This window comes from Eubalaena glacialis, chromosome 6 (assembly GCF_028564815.1).
Source record: "Eubalaena glacialis isolate mEubGla1 chromosome 6, mEubGla1.1.hap2.+ XY, whole genome shotgun sequence".
Taxonomy (NCBI): Eukaryota; Metazoa; Chordata; class Mammalia; order Artiodactyla; family Balaenidae; genus Eubalaena; species Eubalaena glacialis.
Genome location: NC_083721.1, coordinates 60,960,650 through 60,978,131, shown reverse-complemented (window position 1 = coordinate 60,978,131; position 17,482 = coordinate 60,960,650). Strand labels below are relative to the sequence as shown.

At 41.3% G+C, this 17,482-nt stretch overlaps 1 protein-coding gene across 1 annotated transcript in view; it reads left to right on the top strand.

Moving 5' to 3' along the window:
- The window catches only part of CFAP44 (cilia and flagella associated protein 44), a 144,683-nt gene that overhangs the window by 10,388 nt on the left and 116,813 nt on the right, over positions 1 to 17,482 (top strand). The window contains exons 3-4 of the mRNA XM_061193078.1: positions 16,086 to 16,241; positions 16,737 to 16,896. Of these exons, the coding sequence (XP_061049061.1) occupies positions 16,086 to 16,241; positions 16,737 to 16,896 (316 nt within the window). The remainder of the gene's footprint in view (positions 1 to 16,085; positions 16,242 to 16,736; positions 16,897 to 17,482) is intronic.

Here is a 17,482-nt window from a genome sequence, read left to right as displayed (position 1 = left end):
CAGCTTTTGCTTGTCTGTAAAGGTTTTAATTTCTCCATCAAATCTGAATGAGATCCTTGCTGGGTAGAGTAATCTTGGTTGTAGGTTTTTCTCCTTCATCACTTTAAGTATATCCTGCCACTCCCTTCTGGCTTGCAGAGTTTCTGCTGAAAGATCAGCTGTTAACCTTATGGGGATGCCCTTGTGTGTTATTTGTTGTTTTTCCCTTGCTGCTTTTAATATGTTTTCTTTATATTTAATTTTTGATAGTTTGATTAATATGTGTCTTGGTGTGTTTCTCCTTGGATTTATCCTGTATGGGACTCTCTGTGCTTCCAGGACTTGATTAACTATTTCCTTTCCCATATTAGGGAAGTTTTCAACTATAATCTTTTCAAATATTTTCTCAGTCCCTTTCTTTTTCTCTTCTTCTTCTGGGACCCCTATAATTTGAATGTTGGTGTGTTTAATGTTGTCCCAGAGGTCTCTGAGACTGTCCTCAGTTCTTTTCATTCTTTTTTCTTTATTCTGCTCTGCAGTAGTTATTTCCACCATTTTATCTTCCAGGTCACTTATCCGTTCTTCTGCCTCAGTTATTCTGCTATTGATCCCATCTAGAGTATTTTTAATTTCATTTATTGTGCTTTTCATCGTTGCTTGGTTCCTCTTTAGTTCTTCTACGTCCTTGTTAAATGTTTCTTGCATTTTGTCTATTCTATTTCCAAGATTTTGGATCATCCTTACTATCATTATTCTGAATTCTTTTTCAGGTAGACTACCTATTTCCTCTTCATTTGTTAGGTCTGGTGTGTTTTGACCCTGCTCCTTCATCTGCTGTGTGTTTTTCTGTCTTCTCATTTTGCTTATCTTACTGTGTTTGGGGTCTCCTTTTCACAGGCTGCAGGTTCGTAGTTCCCGTTGTTTTTGGTATCTGTCCCCAGTGGCTAAGGTTGGTTCAGTGGGTTGTGTAGGTTTCCTGGTGGAGGGGACTAGTGCCTGTGTTCTGGTGGATGAGGTTGGATCTTGTCTTTCTGGTGGGCACGTCCACGTCTGCTGGTGTATTTTGGGGTGTCTGTGGCCTTATTATGATTTTAGGCAGCCTCTCTGCTAATGGATGGGGCTGTGTTCCTGTTTTGCTAGTTGTTTGGCATAGGGTGTCCAGCACTGTAGCTTGCTGGTCGTTGAGTGAAGCTGGGTCTTGATGTTGAGATGGAGATCTCTGAGAGATTTTCGCCGTTTGGTATTACGTGGAGCTGGGAGGTCTCTTGTGGACCAGTGTCCTGAAGTTGGCTCTCCCACCTCAGAGGCACAGCCCTGATGCCTGGCTGGAGCACCAAGAGCCTTTCATCCACATGGCTCAGAATAAAAGGGAGAAAAAATGGAAAGAAAGAAAGAAAGAGGATAAAATAAAGTAAAATAAAGCAATTATAATAAAAAATAAGGAAAAAAAGTTATTAAGAATAAATTTATTAAGAAAAAAATTTTTTTTAATTTTTTAAAAATAGATTTATTAATTTTTATACTAAAAATAAGAAAAAACTTATTAAGAAAAAATTTATTAAGAAAAAATTTTTTTAATTTTTTAAAATAAAAAATATGAAAAAACTTATTTAAAAAATTTTTTTTTAATTTTTTAAAAATAGAAAATAAGGAAAAAATTATTAAGAAAACACTTATAGGGAAAAAAAATTTTTTTTAAGTAAAAAAACAAAAAACGGACGGACCTAACCCGAGGACTAACGGTGAGAGCAAAGCTATACAGACAAAATCTCACCCAGAAGCATACACATATACACTCACAAAAAAAGGAAAAGGGGAGAAGTTAATATATCCTGCTCCCAAAGTCCACCTCCTAAATTTGGGATGATTCGTTGTCTATTCAGGTATTCAACAGATGCAGGCACATCAAGTTGTTTGTGGAGCTTTAATCCGCTGCTTCTGAGGCTGCTGGGGAGATTTCCCTTTCTCTTCTTTGTTCGTACAGCTCCCGGGGTTCAGCTTTGGATTTGGACCCGCCTCTGCATGTAGGTCGCCTGAGGGCGTCTGTTCCCCGCCCAGACAGAACGGGGTTAAAGGAGCAGCTGATTCGGGGGCTCTGGCTCAGTCAGGCCGGGGGGAGGGAGCGGTACGGAGGAGGCGGGGCGAGCCTGCGGCGGCAGAAGCCGGCGTGACGTTGCAGCAGCCTGAGGCGCGCCGTGCGCTCTCCCGGGGAAGTTGTTCCCGGATTACGGGAGCCTGGCCATGGCGGGCTGCACAGGGTCCCGGGAGGGGCGGTGTGGAGAATGACCTGTGCTCGCCCACAGGCTTTTTGGTGGCGGCAGCAGCAGCCTTAGTGTCTCATGCCCGTCTCTGGGGTCCGCGCTGATAGCCGCGGCTCGCGCCTGTCTCTGGAGTTCGTTTAAGTGGCGCTCTGAATCCCCTCTCCTTGCACGCCGCGAAACAAAGCGGCAAAAAAAAAGTCTCTTGCCTCTTCGGCAGCTGCAGACTTTTTCTCGGGCACCCTCCCGGCTAGTTGTGGTGCGCTAGCCCCTTCAGGCTGTGTTCACGCAGCCAACCCCAGTCCTCTCCCTGGGATCCGACCGAAGCCCGCGCCTCAGCTCCCAGCCCCCGCCCGCCCCGGCGGGTGAGCAGACAAGCCTCTCGGGCTGGTGAGTGCTGCTCGGCGCCGAGCCTCTGTGCGGGAATCTCTCCGTTTTTCCCTCTGCGTCCCTGTTGCTGTGGGATCCGCGCTGATAGCCACGGCTCGCGCCCGTCTCTGGAGCTCGTTTAGGCGGCGCTCTGAATCCCCTCTCCTTGCGCGCCGCGAAACAAAGAGGCAAGAAAAAGTCTCTTGCCTCTTCGGCAGCTGCAGTCTTTTTCCCGGACTCCCTCCCGGCTAGCACCGAAGCCCGAGCCCCAGCTCCCAGCCCCCGCCAGCTCCAGCGGCTGAGCAGACAAGCCTCTCGGGCTGGTGAGTGCTGGTCGGCACCGCTCCTCTGTGCGGGAATCTCTCCGCTTTGCCCTCCGCACCACTGTGGCTGCGCTCTCCTCCGTGGCTCTGAAGCTTCCCCCCTCTGCTACCCGCAGTCTCTGCCCACGAAGGGGCTTCCTAGTGTGTGGAAACCTTTCCTCCTTCACAGCTCCCTCCCACTGGTGCAGGTCCCATCCCTATTCTTTTGTCTCTGTTATTTCTTTTTTCTTTTGCCCTACCCAAGTACGTGGGGAGTTTCTTGCCTTTTGGGAGGTCTGACGTCTTCTGCCAGCGTTCAGTGGGTGTTCTGTAGGAGCAGTTCCACGTGTAGATGTATTTCTCATGTATCTGTGGGAAGGAAGGTGATCTCTGCGTCTTACTCTTCCGCCATCTTGCCCCTCTCTCCTCTAATTTTATTGATTTGTGTCCTCTCCCTTTTTTTCCTGATGCGTCTGGCTAAGGGTATATCAATTTTGTTTAACTTCTCAAAGAACCAGCTTTTAGTTTTATTGATCTTTGCTATTGTTTTCTTCATTTCTATTTCATTTATTTCTGCTCTGATTTTTATGACTTCTCTCCTTCTACTGACTTTGGGTTTTCTTTGTTCTTCTTTCTCTAGTTGCTTTAGGTGTAGGGTTAGATTGTTTTTTGTTTTTGTGTTTTGTAGTTGTTGTTGGGGGTTTTTTTTTTGTTTTTTTTTTAATTTATTTATTTTATTTATTTATTTTTGGCTGTGTTGGGTCTTCATTTCTGTGCGAGGGCTTTCTCTAGTTGCAGCGAGTGGGGGCCACTCTTCATCGCGGTGCGCGGGCCTCTCACAGTCACAGCCTCTCTTGTTGTGGAGCACAGGCTCCAGACGCACAGGCTCAGTAGTTGTGGCTCACGGGCCCAGTTGCCCCGCAGCATGTGGGATCTTCCCAGACCAGGGCTCGAACCCGTGTCCCCTGCATTGGCAGGCAGATTCTCAACCATTGCACCACCAGGGAAGCCCGGGTTAGATTGTTTATTTGAGATTTTTCTTGTTTCCTGAGGTGAGATTGAATTGCTATAAACTTCCCTCTTAGAACTGCTTTTGCTGTGCCCCATAGGTTTTGGGTCGTCGTGTTTTTGTTATTTGTTTTTATGTATTTTTTTAATTTCTTCTTTGATTTCTTCAGTGCTCTCTTGCTTATTTAGTAGTGCACTGTTTAGCCTCCATGTATTTGTGGGTTTTTTCAGTTTTTTTCCTGTAACTGATTTCCAGTCTCATAGCATTGTAGTCAGAAAAGATGCTTGAGATGATTTCAATTTTCTTAGATTTTCCGAGGCTTGATTTGTGACCTAAGATGTGATCTATCCTGGAGAATGTTCCGTGTGCACTTAAGAAGAAAGTGTATTCTGCCACTTTCGGGTGGAATGTTCTATAAATATCAGTTAAATCTATCTGGTCTATTGTGTCATTTAAAGCTTGTGTTTCCTTATTTATTTTCTGTTTGGATGATCTGTCCATTGGTGAAAGTGGGGTGTTAAAGTCCCCTACTATTATGTTACTGTCGATTTCCCCTTTCATGGTTATTAGCATTTGCCTTATGTATTGAGGTGCTCCTATGTTGGATGCATAAACATTTATAATTGTTATATCTTCTTCTTGGACTGATCCCTTGATCATTATGTAGTATCCTTCCTTATCTCTTCTAACAGAGATAAGGTCTCTGTTAGTCTTTATTTTAAAGTCTGTTTTATCTGATACGAGTATTGCTACTCCAGCTTTCTTTTGATTTGCATGGAATATCTTTTTCCATCCCTTCACTTTCAGTCTGTATGTGTCCCTAGGTCTGAAGTGGGTCTCTTGTAGACAGCATATATATGGGTCTTGTTTTTGTATCCATTCAGCCAGTCTGTGTCTTTTGGTTGGGACATTTAATCCATTTACATTCAAGGTTATTATCGATATGTATGTTCCTATTACCATTTTCTTAATTGTTTTGGGTTCGTTTTTGTGGGTCTTTTTCTTCTCTTGTGTTTCCCACCTAGAGAAGTTTCTTTAGCATTTGCTGTAAAGCTGGTTTGGTGGTGCTGAATTCTCTTAGCTTTTGCTTTTCTGAAAAGCTTTTGATTTCTCCATCGAATCTGAATGAGATCCTTGCTGGGTAGAGTAATCTTGGTTGTAGGTTTTTCTCTTTCATCACTTTAAGTATATCCTGCCTCTCCCTTCCGGCCTGCAGAGTTTCTGCTGAAAAATCAGCTGATAACCTTGGGGGATTCCTTTGTATGTTATTTTTTGTTTTTCCCTTGCTGCTTTTAATATTTTTTCTCTGAATTTAATTTTTGTTAGTTTGATTAATGTGTGTCTTAGTGTGTTTCTCCTAGGGTTTACCCTGTATGGGACTCTCTGTGCTTCCTGAACTTGGGTGACTATTTCCTTTCCCATGTTAGGGAAGTTTTCAACTATAATTTCTTCAAATATTTTCTCAGACCCTTTCTTTTTCTCTTCTTCTTCTGGGACCCCTATAATTTGAATATTGGTGCATTTAGTGTTGTCCCAGAGGTCTCTGAGACTGTCCTCAGTTCTTTTCATTCTTTTTTCTTTATTCTGCTCTGCAGTAGTTATTTCCACCATTTTATCTTCCAGGTCACTTATCCGTTCTTCTGCCTCAGTTATTCTGCTATTGATCCCATCTAGAGTATTTTTAATTTCATTTATTGTGCTTTTCATCGTTGCTTGGTTCCTCTTTAGTTCTTCTACGTCCTTGTTAAATGTTTCTTGCATTTTGTCTATTCTATTTCCAAGATTTTGGATCATCCTTACTATCATTATTCTGAATTCTTTTTCAGGTAGACTACCTATTTCCTCTTCATTTGTTAGGTCTGGTGTGTTTTGACCCTGCTCCTTCATCTGCTGTGTGTTTTTCTGTCTTCTCATTTTGCTTATCTTACTGTGTTTGGGGTCTCCTTTTCACAGGCTGCAGGTTCGTAGTTCCCGTTGTTTTTGGTATCTGTCCCCAGTGGCTAAGGTTGGTTCAGTGGGTTGTGTAGGTTTCCTGGTGGAGGGGACTAGTGCCTGTGTTCTGGTGGATGAGGTTGGATCTTGTCTTTCTGGTGGGCACGTCCACGTCTGCTGGTGTATTTTGGGGTGTCTGTGGCCTTATTATGATTTTAGGCAGCCTCTCTGCTAATGGATGGGGCTGTGTTCCTGTTTTGCTAGTTGTTTGGCATAGGGTGTCCAGCACTGTAGCTTGCTGGTCGTTGAGTGAAGCTGGGTCTTGATGTTGAGATGGAGATCTCTGAGAGATTTTCGCCGTTTGGTATTACGTGGAGCTGGGAGGTCTCTTGTGGACCAGTGTCCTGAAGTTGGCTCTCCCACCTCAGAGGCACAGCCCTGATGCCTGGCTGGAGCACCAAGAGCCTTTCATCCACATGGCTCAGAATAAAAGGGAGAAAAAATGGAAAGAAAGAAAGAAAGAGGATAAAATAAAGTAAAATAAAGCAATTATAATAAAAAATAAGGAAAAAAAGTTATTAAGAATAAATTTATTAAGAAAAAAATTTTTTTTTAATTTTTTAAAAATAGATTTATTAATTTTTATACTAAAAATAAGAAAAAACTTATTAAGAAAAAATTTATTAAGAAAAAATTTTTTTAATTTTTTAAAATAAAAAATATGAAAAAACTTATTTAAAAAATTTTTTTTTAATTTTTTAAAAATAGAAAATAAGGAAAAAATTATTAAGAAAACACTTATAGGGAAAAAAAATTTTTTTTAAGTAAAAAAACAAAAAACGGACGGACCTAACCCGAGGACTAACGGTGAGAGCAAAGCTATACAGACAAAATCTCACCCAGAAGCATACACATATACACTCACAAAAAAAGGAAAAGGGGAGAAGTTAATATATCCTGCTCCCAAAGTCCACCTCCTAAATTTGGGATGATTCGTTGTCTATTCAGGTATTCAACAGATGCAGGCACATCAAGTTGTTTGTGGAGCTTTAATCCGCTGCTTCTGAGGCTGCTGGGGAGATTTCCCTTTCTCTTCTTTGTTCGTACAGCTCCCGGGGTTCAGCTTTGGATTTGGACCCGCCTCTGCATGTAGGTCGCCTGAGGGCGTCTGTTCCCCGCCCAGACAGAACGGGGTTAAAGGAGCAGCTGATTCGGGGGCTCTGGCTCAGTCAGGCCGGGGGGAGGGAGCGGTACGGAGGAGGCGGGGCGAGCCTGCGGCGGCAGAAGCCGGCGTGACGTTGCAGCAGCCTGAGGCGCGCCGTGCGCTCTCCCGGGGAAGTTGTTCCCGGATTACGGGAGCCTGGCCATGGCGGGCTGCACAGGGTCCCGGGAGGGGCGGTGTGGAGAATGACCTGTGCTCGCCCACAGGCTTTTTGGTGGCGGCAGCAGCAGCCTTAGTGTCTCATGCCCGTCTCTGGGGTCCGCGCTGATAGCCGCGGCTCGCGCCTGTCTCTGGAGTTCGTTTAAGTGGCGCTCTGAATCCCCTCTCCTTGCACGCCGCGAAACAAAGCGGCAAAAAAAAAGTCTCTTGCCTCTTCGGCAGCTGCAGACTTTTTCTCGGGCACCCTCCCGGCTAGTTGTGGTGCGCTAGCCCCTTCAGGCTGTGTTCACGCAGCCAACCCCAGTCCTCTCCCTGGGATCCGACCGAAGCCCGCGCCTCAGCTCCCAGCCCCCGCCCGCCCCGGCGGGTGAGCAGACAAGCCTCTCGGGCTGGTGAGTGCTGCTCGGCGCCGAGCCTCTGTGCGGGAATCTCTCCGTTTTTCCCTCTGCGTCCCTGTTGCTGTGGGATCCGCGCTGATAGCCGCGGCTCGCGCCCGTCTCTGGAGCTCGTTTAGGCGGCGCTCTGAATCCCCTCTCCTTGCGCGCCGCGAAACAAAGAGGCAAGAAAAAGTCTCTTGCCTCTTCGGCAGCTGCAGTCTTTTTCCCGGACTCCCTCCCGGCTAGCACCGAAGCCCGAGCCCCAGCTCCCAGCCCCCGCCCGCTCCAGCGGCTGAGCAGACAAGCCTCTCGGGCTGGTGAGTGCTGGTCGGCACCGCTCCTCTGTGCGGGAATCTCTCCGCTTTGCCCTCCGCACCACTGTGGCTGCGCTCTCCTCCGTGGCTCTGAAGCTTCCCCCCTCTGCTACCCGCAGTCTCTGCCCACGAAGGGGCTTCCTAGTGTGTGGAAACCTTTCCTCCTTCACAGCTCCCTCCCACTGGTGCAGGTCCCATCCCTATTCTTTTGTCTCTGTTATTTCTTTTTTCTTTTGCCCTACCCAAGTACGTGGGGAGTTTCTTGCCTTTTGGGAGGTCTGACGTCTTCTGCCAGCGTTCAGTGGGTGTTCTGTAGGAGCAGTTCCACATGTAGATGTATTTCTCATGTATCTGTGGGAAGGAAGGTGATCTCTGCGTCTTACTCTTCCGCCATCTTGCCCCTCTCTCCTCTAATTTTATTGATTTGTGTCCTCTCCCTTTTTTTCCTGATGCGTCTGGCTAAGGGTATATCAATTTTGTTTAACTTCTCAAAGAACCAGCTTTTAGTTTTATTGATCTTTGCTATTGTTTTCTTCATTTCTATTTCATTTATTTCTGCTCTGATTTTTATGACTTCTCTCCTTCTACTGACTTTGGGTTTTCTTTGTTCTTCTTTCTCTAGTTGCTTTAGGTGTAGGGTTAGATTGTTTTTTGTTTTTGTTTTTTGTAGTTGTTGTTGGGGGTTTTTTTTTTGTTTTTTTTTTAATTTATTTATTTTATTTATTTATTTTTGGCTGTGTTGGGTCTTCATTTCTGTGCGAGGGCTTTCTCTAGTTGCAGCGAGTGGGGGCCACTCTTCATCGCGGTGCGCGGGCCTCTCACAGTCACAGCCTCTCTTGTTGTGGAGCACAGGCTCCAGACGCACAGGCTCAGTAGTTGTGGCTCACGGGCCCAGTTGCCCCGCAGCATGTGGGATCTTCCCAGACCAGGGCTCGAACCCGTGTCCCCTGCATTGGCAGGCAGATTCTCAACCATTGCACCACCAGGGAAGCCCGGGTTAGATTGTTTATTTGAGATTTTTCTTGTTTCCTGAGGTGAGATTGAATTGCTATAAACTTCCCTCTTAGAACTGCTTTTGCTGTGCCCCATAGGTTTTGGGTCGTCGTGTTTTTGTTATTTGTTTTTATGTATTTTTTTAATTTCTTCTTTGATTTCTTCAGTGCTCTCTTGCTTATTTAGTAGTGCACTGTTTAGCCTCCATGTATTTGTGGGTTTTTTCAGTTTTTTTCCTGTAACTGATTTCCAGTCTCATAGCATTGTAGTCAGAAAAGATGCTTGAGATGATTTCAATTTTCTTAGATTTTCCGAGGCTTGATTTGTGACCTAAGATGTGATCTATCCTGGAGAATGTTCCGTGTGCACTTAAGAAGAAAGTGTATTCTGCCACTTTCGGGTGGAATGTTCTATAAATATCAGTTAAATCTATCTGGTCTATTGTGTCATTTAAAGCTTGTGTTTCCTTATTTATTTTCTGTTTGGATGATCTGTCCATTGGTGAAAGTGGGGTGTTAAAGTCCCCTACTATTATGTTACTGTCGATTTCCCCTTTCATGGTTATTAGCATTTGCCTTATGTATTGAGGTGCTCCTATGTTGGATGCATAAACATTTATAATTGTTATATCTTCTTCTTGGACTGATCCCTTGATCATTATGTAGTATCCTTCCTTATCTCTTCTAACAGAGATAAGGTCTCTGTTAGTCTTTATTTTAAAGTCTGTTTTATCTGATACGAGTATTGCTACTCCAGCTTTCTTTTGATTTGCATGGAATATCTTTTTCCATCCCTTCACTTTCAGTCTGTATGTGTCCCTAGGTCTGAAGTGGGTCTCTTGTAGACAGCATATATATGGGTCTTGTTTTTGTATCCATTCAGCCAGTCTGTGTCTTTTGGTTGGGACATTTAATCCATTTACATTCAAGGTTATTATCGATATGTATGTTCCTATTACCATTTTCTTAATTGTTTTGGGTTCGTTTTTGTGGGTCTTTTTCTTCTCTTGTGTTTCCCACCTAGAGAAGTTTCTTTAGCATTTGCTGTAAAGCTGGTTTGGTGGTGCTGAATTCTCTTAGCTTTTGCTTTTCTGAAAAGCTTTTGATTTCTCCATCGAATCTGAATGAGATCCTTGCTGGGTAGAGTAATCTTGGTTGTAGGTTTTTCTCTTTCATCACTTTAAGTATATCCTGCCTCTCCCTTCCGGCCTGCAGAGTTTCTGCTGAAAAATCAGCTGATAACCTTGGGGGATTCCTTTGTATGTTATTTTTTGTTTTTCCCTTGCTGCTTTTAATATTTTTTCTCTGAATTTAATTTTTGTTAGTTTGATTAATGTGTGTCTTAGTGTGTTTCTCCTAGGGTTTACCCTGTATGGGACTCTCTGTGCTTCCTGAACTTGGGTGACTATTTCCTTTCCCATGTTAGGGAAGTTTTCAACTATAATTTCTTCAAATATTTTCTCAGACCCTTTCTTTTTCTCTTCTTCTTCTGGGACCCCTATAATTTGAATATTGGTGCATTTAGTGTTGTCCCAGAGGTCTCTGAGATTGTCTTCAATTCTTTTCATTCTTTTATCTTTATTCTCCTCCTTGGCAGTTATTTCCACCATATTGTCTTCCAGCTCACTTATTCATTCTTCTGCCTCAGTTATTCTGTTATTGATTCCTTCTAGTGTATTTTTCATTTCAGTTATTGTGTTGTTCATCTCTGTTTGTTTGTTCTTTAGTTCTTCTAGATCTTTGTTAAACATTTCTTGTATTTTCTCAATCCATGCCTCCGTTCTATTTCTGAGATTCTGGATCATCTTTACTATCATTACTCTGAATTCTTTCTCAGGTAGATTGCCTTTTTCCTCTTCATTTATTTGGTCTTATGGGATTTTACCTTGCTCCTTCATCTGTGACATGTTTTTTTGCTGTCTCTCTTTTTTTTTTTTTTTAATGAGTGGGATTGTGTTCCTGCCTTACTGGTTGTTTGGCCTTAGGCTTCCAACACTGAAGCTTGTAGGCTGTTGCTTAGAGCTGGGTCTTGGTTCCGAGATGAGGACCTCTGGGAGACCTCACTCTGATGAGTATTCCCTGGGGTGTCTGAGGTTCTCTGTTAGTCCAGTGGTTCAGATTCGGAGCTCCCACTGCAGGAACTTCAGCCCTACCCCCGGCTTGTGAACCAAGATCCCACAAGCTGCATGGGGCAGCAAAAAAAAAAAAAAAAAGGAGAACAATAACAAGTAAAAAATAAAATTAGACTAGGAAACTAACAGATATGTTAGAAAGAATATAAAAATAAAAATATAGATGAACCAACAACCAGAAAGTAAAAAAGAACCACAATAGTAAGAAAGAGGAGGAGAAAAAAAAAAAAAAAAGTGGAAAAGGCCTTGGCTGTGGAGGGCGGGGCCTAAGCAGGGGTAGGGCTTGGGCAGTGGGCAGGGCCTATGCTTAGGACCCACAGGGCTGGAAAAGGCCCTGGGAGGTGTAAGGGGTGGGGCTTAGGCTCAACAGAACAGAAGGGGCCCGGGGTGCCTCCCGCCTCTGGTCTCAGAGGGCAGGGGACACCACCTGGGAGCCCAGCAGGCTTCCAGGGCCCGAGTGGGTGGGACCAACACCCTCTGCTCCTCTCCTGCTCTGGATGGATGGATTTAATGATAATGTCCCTTTGTCCAGCACTGCCTGAATCTTCCTTTTTAATGTCAGACCTTCTTAAGGGCAGGTCTTATCAAGTGTGGCCTGGCCCTGTCCTCAGCTCATAAATTAGTTCATAAATCATGGGTTTTAGGATCTCAAATGATAACGTGAAATAGTCTGCTGACACTCTGAAACCTTCTACCTTGGTGCTGTGAGAAGACGTCTCTGTCCTGGTTCAGCTACATACCTGATAGCTGAATTTTTTTTCCTGGAGCCCTTACCTTGTTCTCAGTCTTTCTAAAATATCTGAGCACATCTTACCCTTTAGAATTCTCATGCAGAGTGAATCAATTTCCTGGTTTTCTACCTAAGTACAGAGATTAAGGTAGACTCTTCCCCATACCCAGCAAAGAGTTTCTGCTGTAACAGAGTCCTATTAAGAGATTTAGGCCAAATGTACCAGCCAGACCATCCAGCATTTTTCACAAGGGTGAAGGACTTTAGTTACCAAGATATTGGTTTCTGATTCTTATCAAAGGACTAAATTATTGCTGACTTCATATAATAAACTGGGAAGCATTTTGGTCTCTTCTATTTTCAGAAATATTTTGTGTAGAATTAGTATTATTTCTTCCTTAAATGTTTGCTAGAACTCACCAGTGAAGTATCCGGGCCTGTAATTTTCTTAGTGGAAAAATTTTTAACTGTGAATTCAATTTCCTTAATAAATAGAGGGTTGTCTCTTTCTTCTTTAGTAAGTTTTGTAATTTTGTATCTTTCATAGAATTTATACATTTCTTCTAAATTGTAAAATTTGTTGACATAACTCTGTAGGCTCTATTTTAATTCCTGATACTGAAGATTTGTATTGTCTCTCTTTTATTTCTTGATTGGCCTAGCTAGGAGTTCATCCATTTTGTTGATCTTTTCAAAGAATAAGGTTTTGGCTTTGCTAATTTTTCTATTGTTTTGTTGGCTTTTTATTTTATTGAGTCTTGCTTTCATTTTTATTATTTACACTTATTCTATTAATTATTGTTTTATTATTTTATTTTTATTATTTATTATTTTTATTTCCTTTCTTCTACTTACTCTGAGTTTTGGGGGTTTTTTGCTTTTCTTTTTCTAGTTTCTTGAGGTGGAATGTTAGGTCATTGATTTTTGAGTTTTCTTATATATGTACTAAAAGCTATAAATTTCCCTCTAAGCATTGCCTTAGCTGTATCCGACAAATTTTGGTGTTATATTTTAATTATCATTTACTTTGAAATGTTTTATAATTTCTTTATTAATTTTTCCTTGACCCATACATTATTTTTAAGTGCGTTTTTTAATTGCCAAATGTCTTCTGTAATTTATTTTTAATTTACTACTGTTGTAATCAGAGAATATGCATATTCTGTATTATTTCAATCTTTTAAAAGCTATTAAAACTTGTCTTACGTCCCAGCAAGTGATCTATCTTGGTAAATGGCCCATGTGCCTTTGAATGTGAAGGTTTAGTGTTTTTTAAATAGCAGGTGGGGATGTTTGATAGTGTTTTTCAGATCATCATATCTTACGGAGTTTTTGACTGGTTGTTCCATCAATTGATGAAAGATGTGTATTACTATAATATTAACTAAGTAGACTGTGAGAAGTAAAGGATAAATATTATAATCTCTGAAGCAATTATTTAAAAAGCAAACAAAGAAAAGTAGTTAAAAAGCTAACAGAAATTAAAATGGAATTTTAAAGAATAAATAATCTAAAAGAATAACAATAAATGAACTAACAGAAAATAGGAAAGAAGAAATAGAGGGAAAATGGAAGAGTGGGAAGCACACAAACAGAAAATAAATAATTAAATGTTAGATGAAAATCCAACTATACCAATAATTATATTAAATATTAATGGACTAATAAGTCTTGTAAAAAGGTACAGATTATCAGAATGGATAATAAAAGCAAGAACCCACTATATGATGTATGAGACACACTTTAAGTATTATGATATAAATAGGTTAAAAGTAAATTGATGGAAAAAGATATAGTAGGCATACAGTAAGCATTTGAAGGCTGGAGTGACTATATTAATATCAGATAAAGTAGATTTCAAGACAAAGAGTACTATCTGTGACAAAGAAGTACATTTCATGATGATAAAAGGAGCAATACATTAGGAAGACATAACTATCATAAATATGTATGCATCTAATAACAGAGCATCACAATACATGAAGAAAAATAGAATTAAAGGGAGAACTAAATAATTCCAAAATTGTAGTAGGAGAACAGTCTGGTACTCCATCATGGTTACTTCATCATGGCCAAAATGGAAGTCCCAATTATTAATTTTTGTATATTGTTTTTGTATGTAGCAACCATGCAGAACTCTTTTAAAAACTGTAATAATTATAGGGAGTTCTTATGGATGTTCTATGTGCACAGTCACATCGTTTGCAGACTTCCTCATTGTGTTCCCAATCTCACAAAGGAGGTGGAGGTAAACAAGGACCAGAGAGGCAAGCTGTATTTGCAGGAGGCAGCCTGCCTCTGTGGCAGCTGGTGAGGAGAGGCACCACAGCTTCTTATTTCCATTGGCTAGAGGGAAGAAAAAGCTGAGGAAACTCACCTATAAAATCCTGGGTCAGGGACTTCCTTGGTGGTCCAGTGGGTAAGACTCTGTTCTCCCAATGCAGGGGGCCCGGGTTTGATCCCTGGTTGGGGAACAAGATCTCACATGCACGCCAAAACTAAGAAGTCTGCGTGCCACAACTGAGTCTCCATGCTGCAGCTAAGAGCCCACATGCCACAACCGAAGATCCTGCATGCTGCAACTAAACATGCTGCAACGAAGATCTTGAGTGCCATAATTAAGACCTGGTGCAGCCAAAATAAATAAATTAATTAATTTAAAAAATCCTTGGTCATAAAACAAACTTTCAGCTGGCTCTTTTTGAGATCTGTGGCTATGGTGTCTCCTCGCCTTGGTTACCTCCCGTTACTTCCTCCTGCACCCATCCTTGTTCAGTATCCACTAATTTTGCCAGCCCTTCCACCAGCCAGCCCTGCCATCCATTTCTGATTTGAGGTTTTAGCAGCTTCTAGTTCTACAAGAAATGGCGTTTGTAATTTTGGCTTTCATTTTCAATGTTGATTTTAGATTATTTCCAAGAATAGAAAGACAAATGCTGATTTGTACATCAAACCATAATCCTTCCACCTGTCTATTTTGGGATTATAAAAAGTATAAAAATCTTTGTTGTCACCAAGTTGCTAAGACCTGCTGCTTTGCCAATCTGATTTAATGTGTCTACTTCCTGTTAAATTAGTCTTTTTCCAAACTCCACTTTTCCTTTCAGTGGCACAACCCTTCAACTAGGCTCAGAATATTCATTTTTAGAAAAATGATTTACTCCCCTTCATTCGTATTCACCCCTGATTCCTTTATCAGTGATTCCCTCATCCTAGCTGGCAGCCTTAACTCATCTAATGGCAGCTTGAACTCTGTTCCCAGAGAGAGGCAGGCCAGCAGATAATATCCTAATCTTGAGATGGGGATATAATGTTTGATTGCAACAGTCACAAGAAAGAGCTAAGATATCTGTTAAATGGTATTACTGGAGAGTATTTACCCAGGGCTCTCCCCTAGGGGAGTTCAAGAAGTGGGCCCCATTTAGGTGTCCAGGATTATTTTCTTTCCATCCAAATGCACGAATCCTACAGAACCCTGTCCTCTTGTCCTGCTAATTGGATTGGCCCAGCTTTCTCACCTCATTCATGTTAGTCTCGGGCCTTGTTCCTCTTCTTTTAGCCTCATCTCAGATAGACCTACTAGGTGGTTCTACTCTGTTTCTGACATACTTACCATTTCTGCCTTATTATTCTGAAAGTTTATCCAGCCCTTTCACCTGCTGGACATGGTATATGTGAATCATAGCCATGTTTGGACTTGATCTGAATGTTGGCTTATACTTAAGTCTATTCTACTCCCATTCCAATTCTTTTTCTCTTCTAGCTTGTCCTGAAGCAAATAGTCTGATGTATTCCTAGGATATCATTCAGACATTGTCATACCCAGAGGAGATTATTCTTGAATATGCATTATTTATCTTTGACATAAAAGGTCTTTATAAATAACGTGTTGTTCAAGTGAAATTGAATTGAAAAAATGATAGCAACATACTAGCCAATCTTTTTTTCTTTATCCTTTACTTTCTTGTAAGTGTGCAGTGGTAGGAAATAGACTGCAAATCAAGTGAAAATGGAGATTTACTCACAGGAAAAGCTTTAAAACTTTTTTGTAAAGCTATAAGAGTGACCAAATAAAATGATTTTTGTAGCAATTTTTGAGTTTAAAATTCATTCAGTTTAGAGCACAAACTAATTGGAAGTACTAGGTACTTTGAAAATAAGAAATGTTTAATTCAAATTTAGAAATTATTTAATGTTTAAGAAAATGTTTAATTCAAATTTAGAAATTATTTAATGTTTAATTCAAATTTAGAAATTTGAAAATGTTTAATTCAAATTTAGAAATTATAAAAACAAATTATTTTGAATAGCCGCTGTGAAAGAGGATTACAAATCTGTTGAAGATACCACAGGCGAAACATTTACTGAAGGGGAAGAATCATATTTAGGGGACGATGAATCCTATGTGGAACATTTGGAAGGACGTTCAAGTTCATTTCAAGATGATTATGTGGAAAGCATTGGAAGTAAGTATTACTAGTTTTCTATCAGTACTTGTCACTGTTTTAACTGAACACTTGTAAATCCATAAAAGAAATGGTTGCAGGAAGTGTGGAGGTGATAAAAGAAAGAGCATCAAACATCCCGATAGGGTGGTTTAGCAGCTCTGGAGTTGTATATTCTGAGTATCACATACTCTCATACTGGGTTTTTCTGGGGAGTGGGATTGTCTAAGGAGTGATCTATCCCACATTAGTGAGACTGACTCTCCCTTAGAACTGACTGTGCGCTGTTCTTTGAGGCTGCTGGAACCATGACCAGGGCTAGGCATTCACCCCAATGCACACAGGCGTGTTGCCTCTTCTTCCATGCTCACTTGTGGGTGGTATCCTATGTTCGGGCCAGAAGTAGTAGTTACTGCTAGAGTATTATGGGCTATGTACATTCCTCCTGTCTTCATGAAATACGATTTTAGGATTGACCAGACGCTCTTCTTAGTTAAAATATTTTTAATTTTTTAGAATCTCAGTCCATGGAAACTCCTGTCCCAGATGCAGAAGAGGCAGAGGAGGAAGTTAAGAAGAAAATATCAGAAAGCTTCTTCTACGATTATACGGAGCTTGCTTCGATGCCTTTTGTGACTCCGGATTCAAACATACCACTGGATCTTCTTACACTTGTGTATCCACTCCATTTACATATGTATAATCTTGGAATTTCAGCTTTTTAGGTCAGGGGTTGGCAAACTGCAGCCCATGGACTGAATCTGGCCTCTGGCCTTTTTCCCTAAATAAAGTTTTATTGGAACGTAGCAATGCTCATTCATTTACATGAAGTCTATGACTGCCATCACACTACAAGGGCAGATTTAAGTAGTTACAACAGAAATCATCTGGCCCACAAAGCCTAAAATATTTACTACCTGGCCCTTTACAAAAAAAGTTTGCCAACCCCTATCTTAGGTAATTCTAAGAAGCTTAATATAGAAATGCTTGATCTTAATTTAAACTAAGCTTTTGTTAGCTTTTGTTAGATGCCAAATAACCATAAAGAGATATAATGCTTTTCTGGCTGTCCTTTCAGGAGATGTGATATGAAGGAGACCAGGAGGCCTCTTATCCCTGTTTATCTCTACCAGCCTGGCACCCCTTTTTCAATGCCTGTTAAGTTAAAATCATTGATCTCCCTGCTTGAAACGCTGACGTGGCCATTGTCAGGCATTAGTGCTTTCACATTATTTACCAGATGAGTTACAGAGAAGACAACC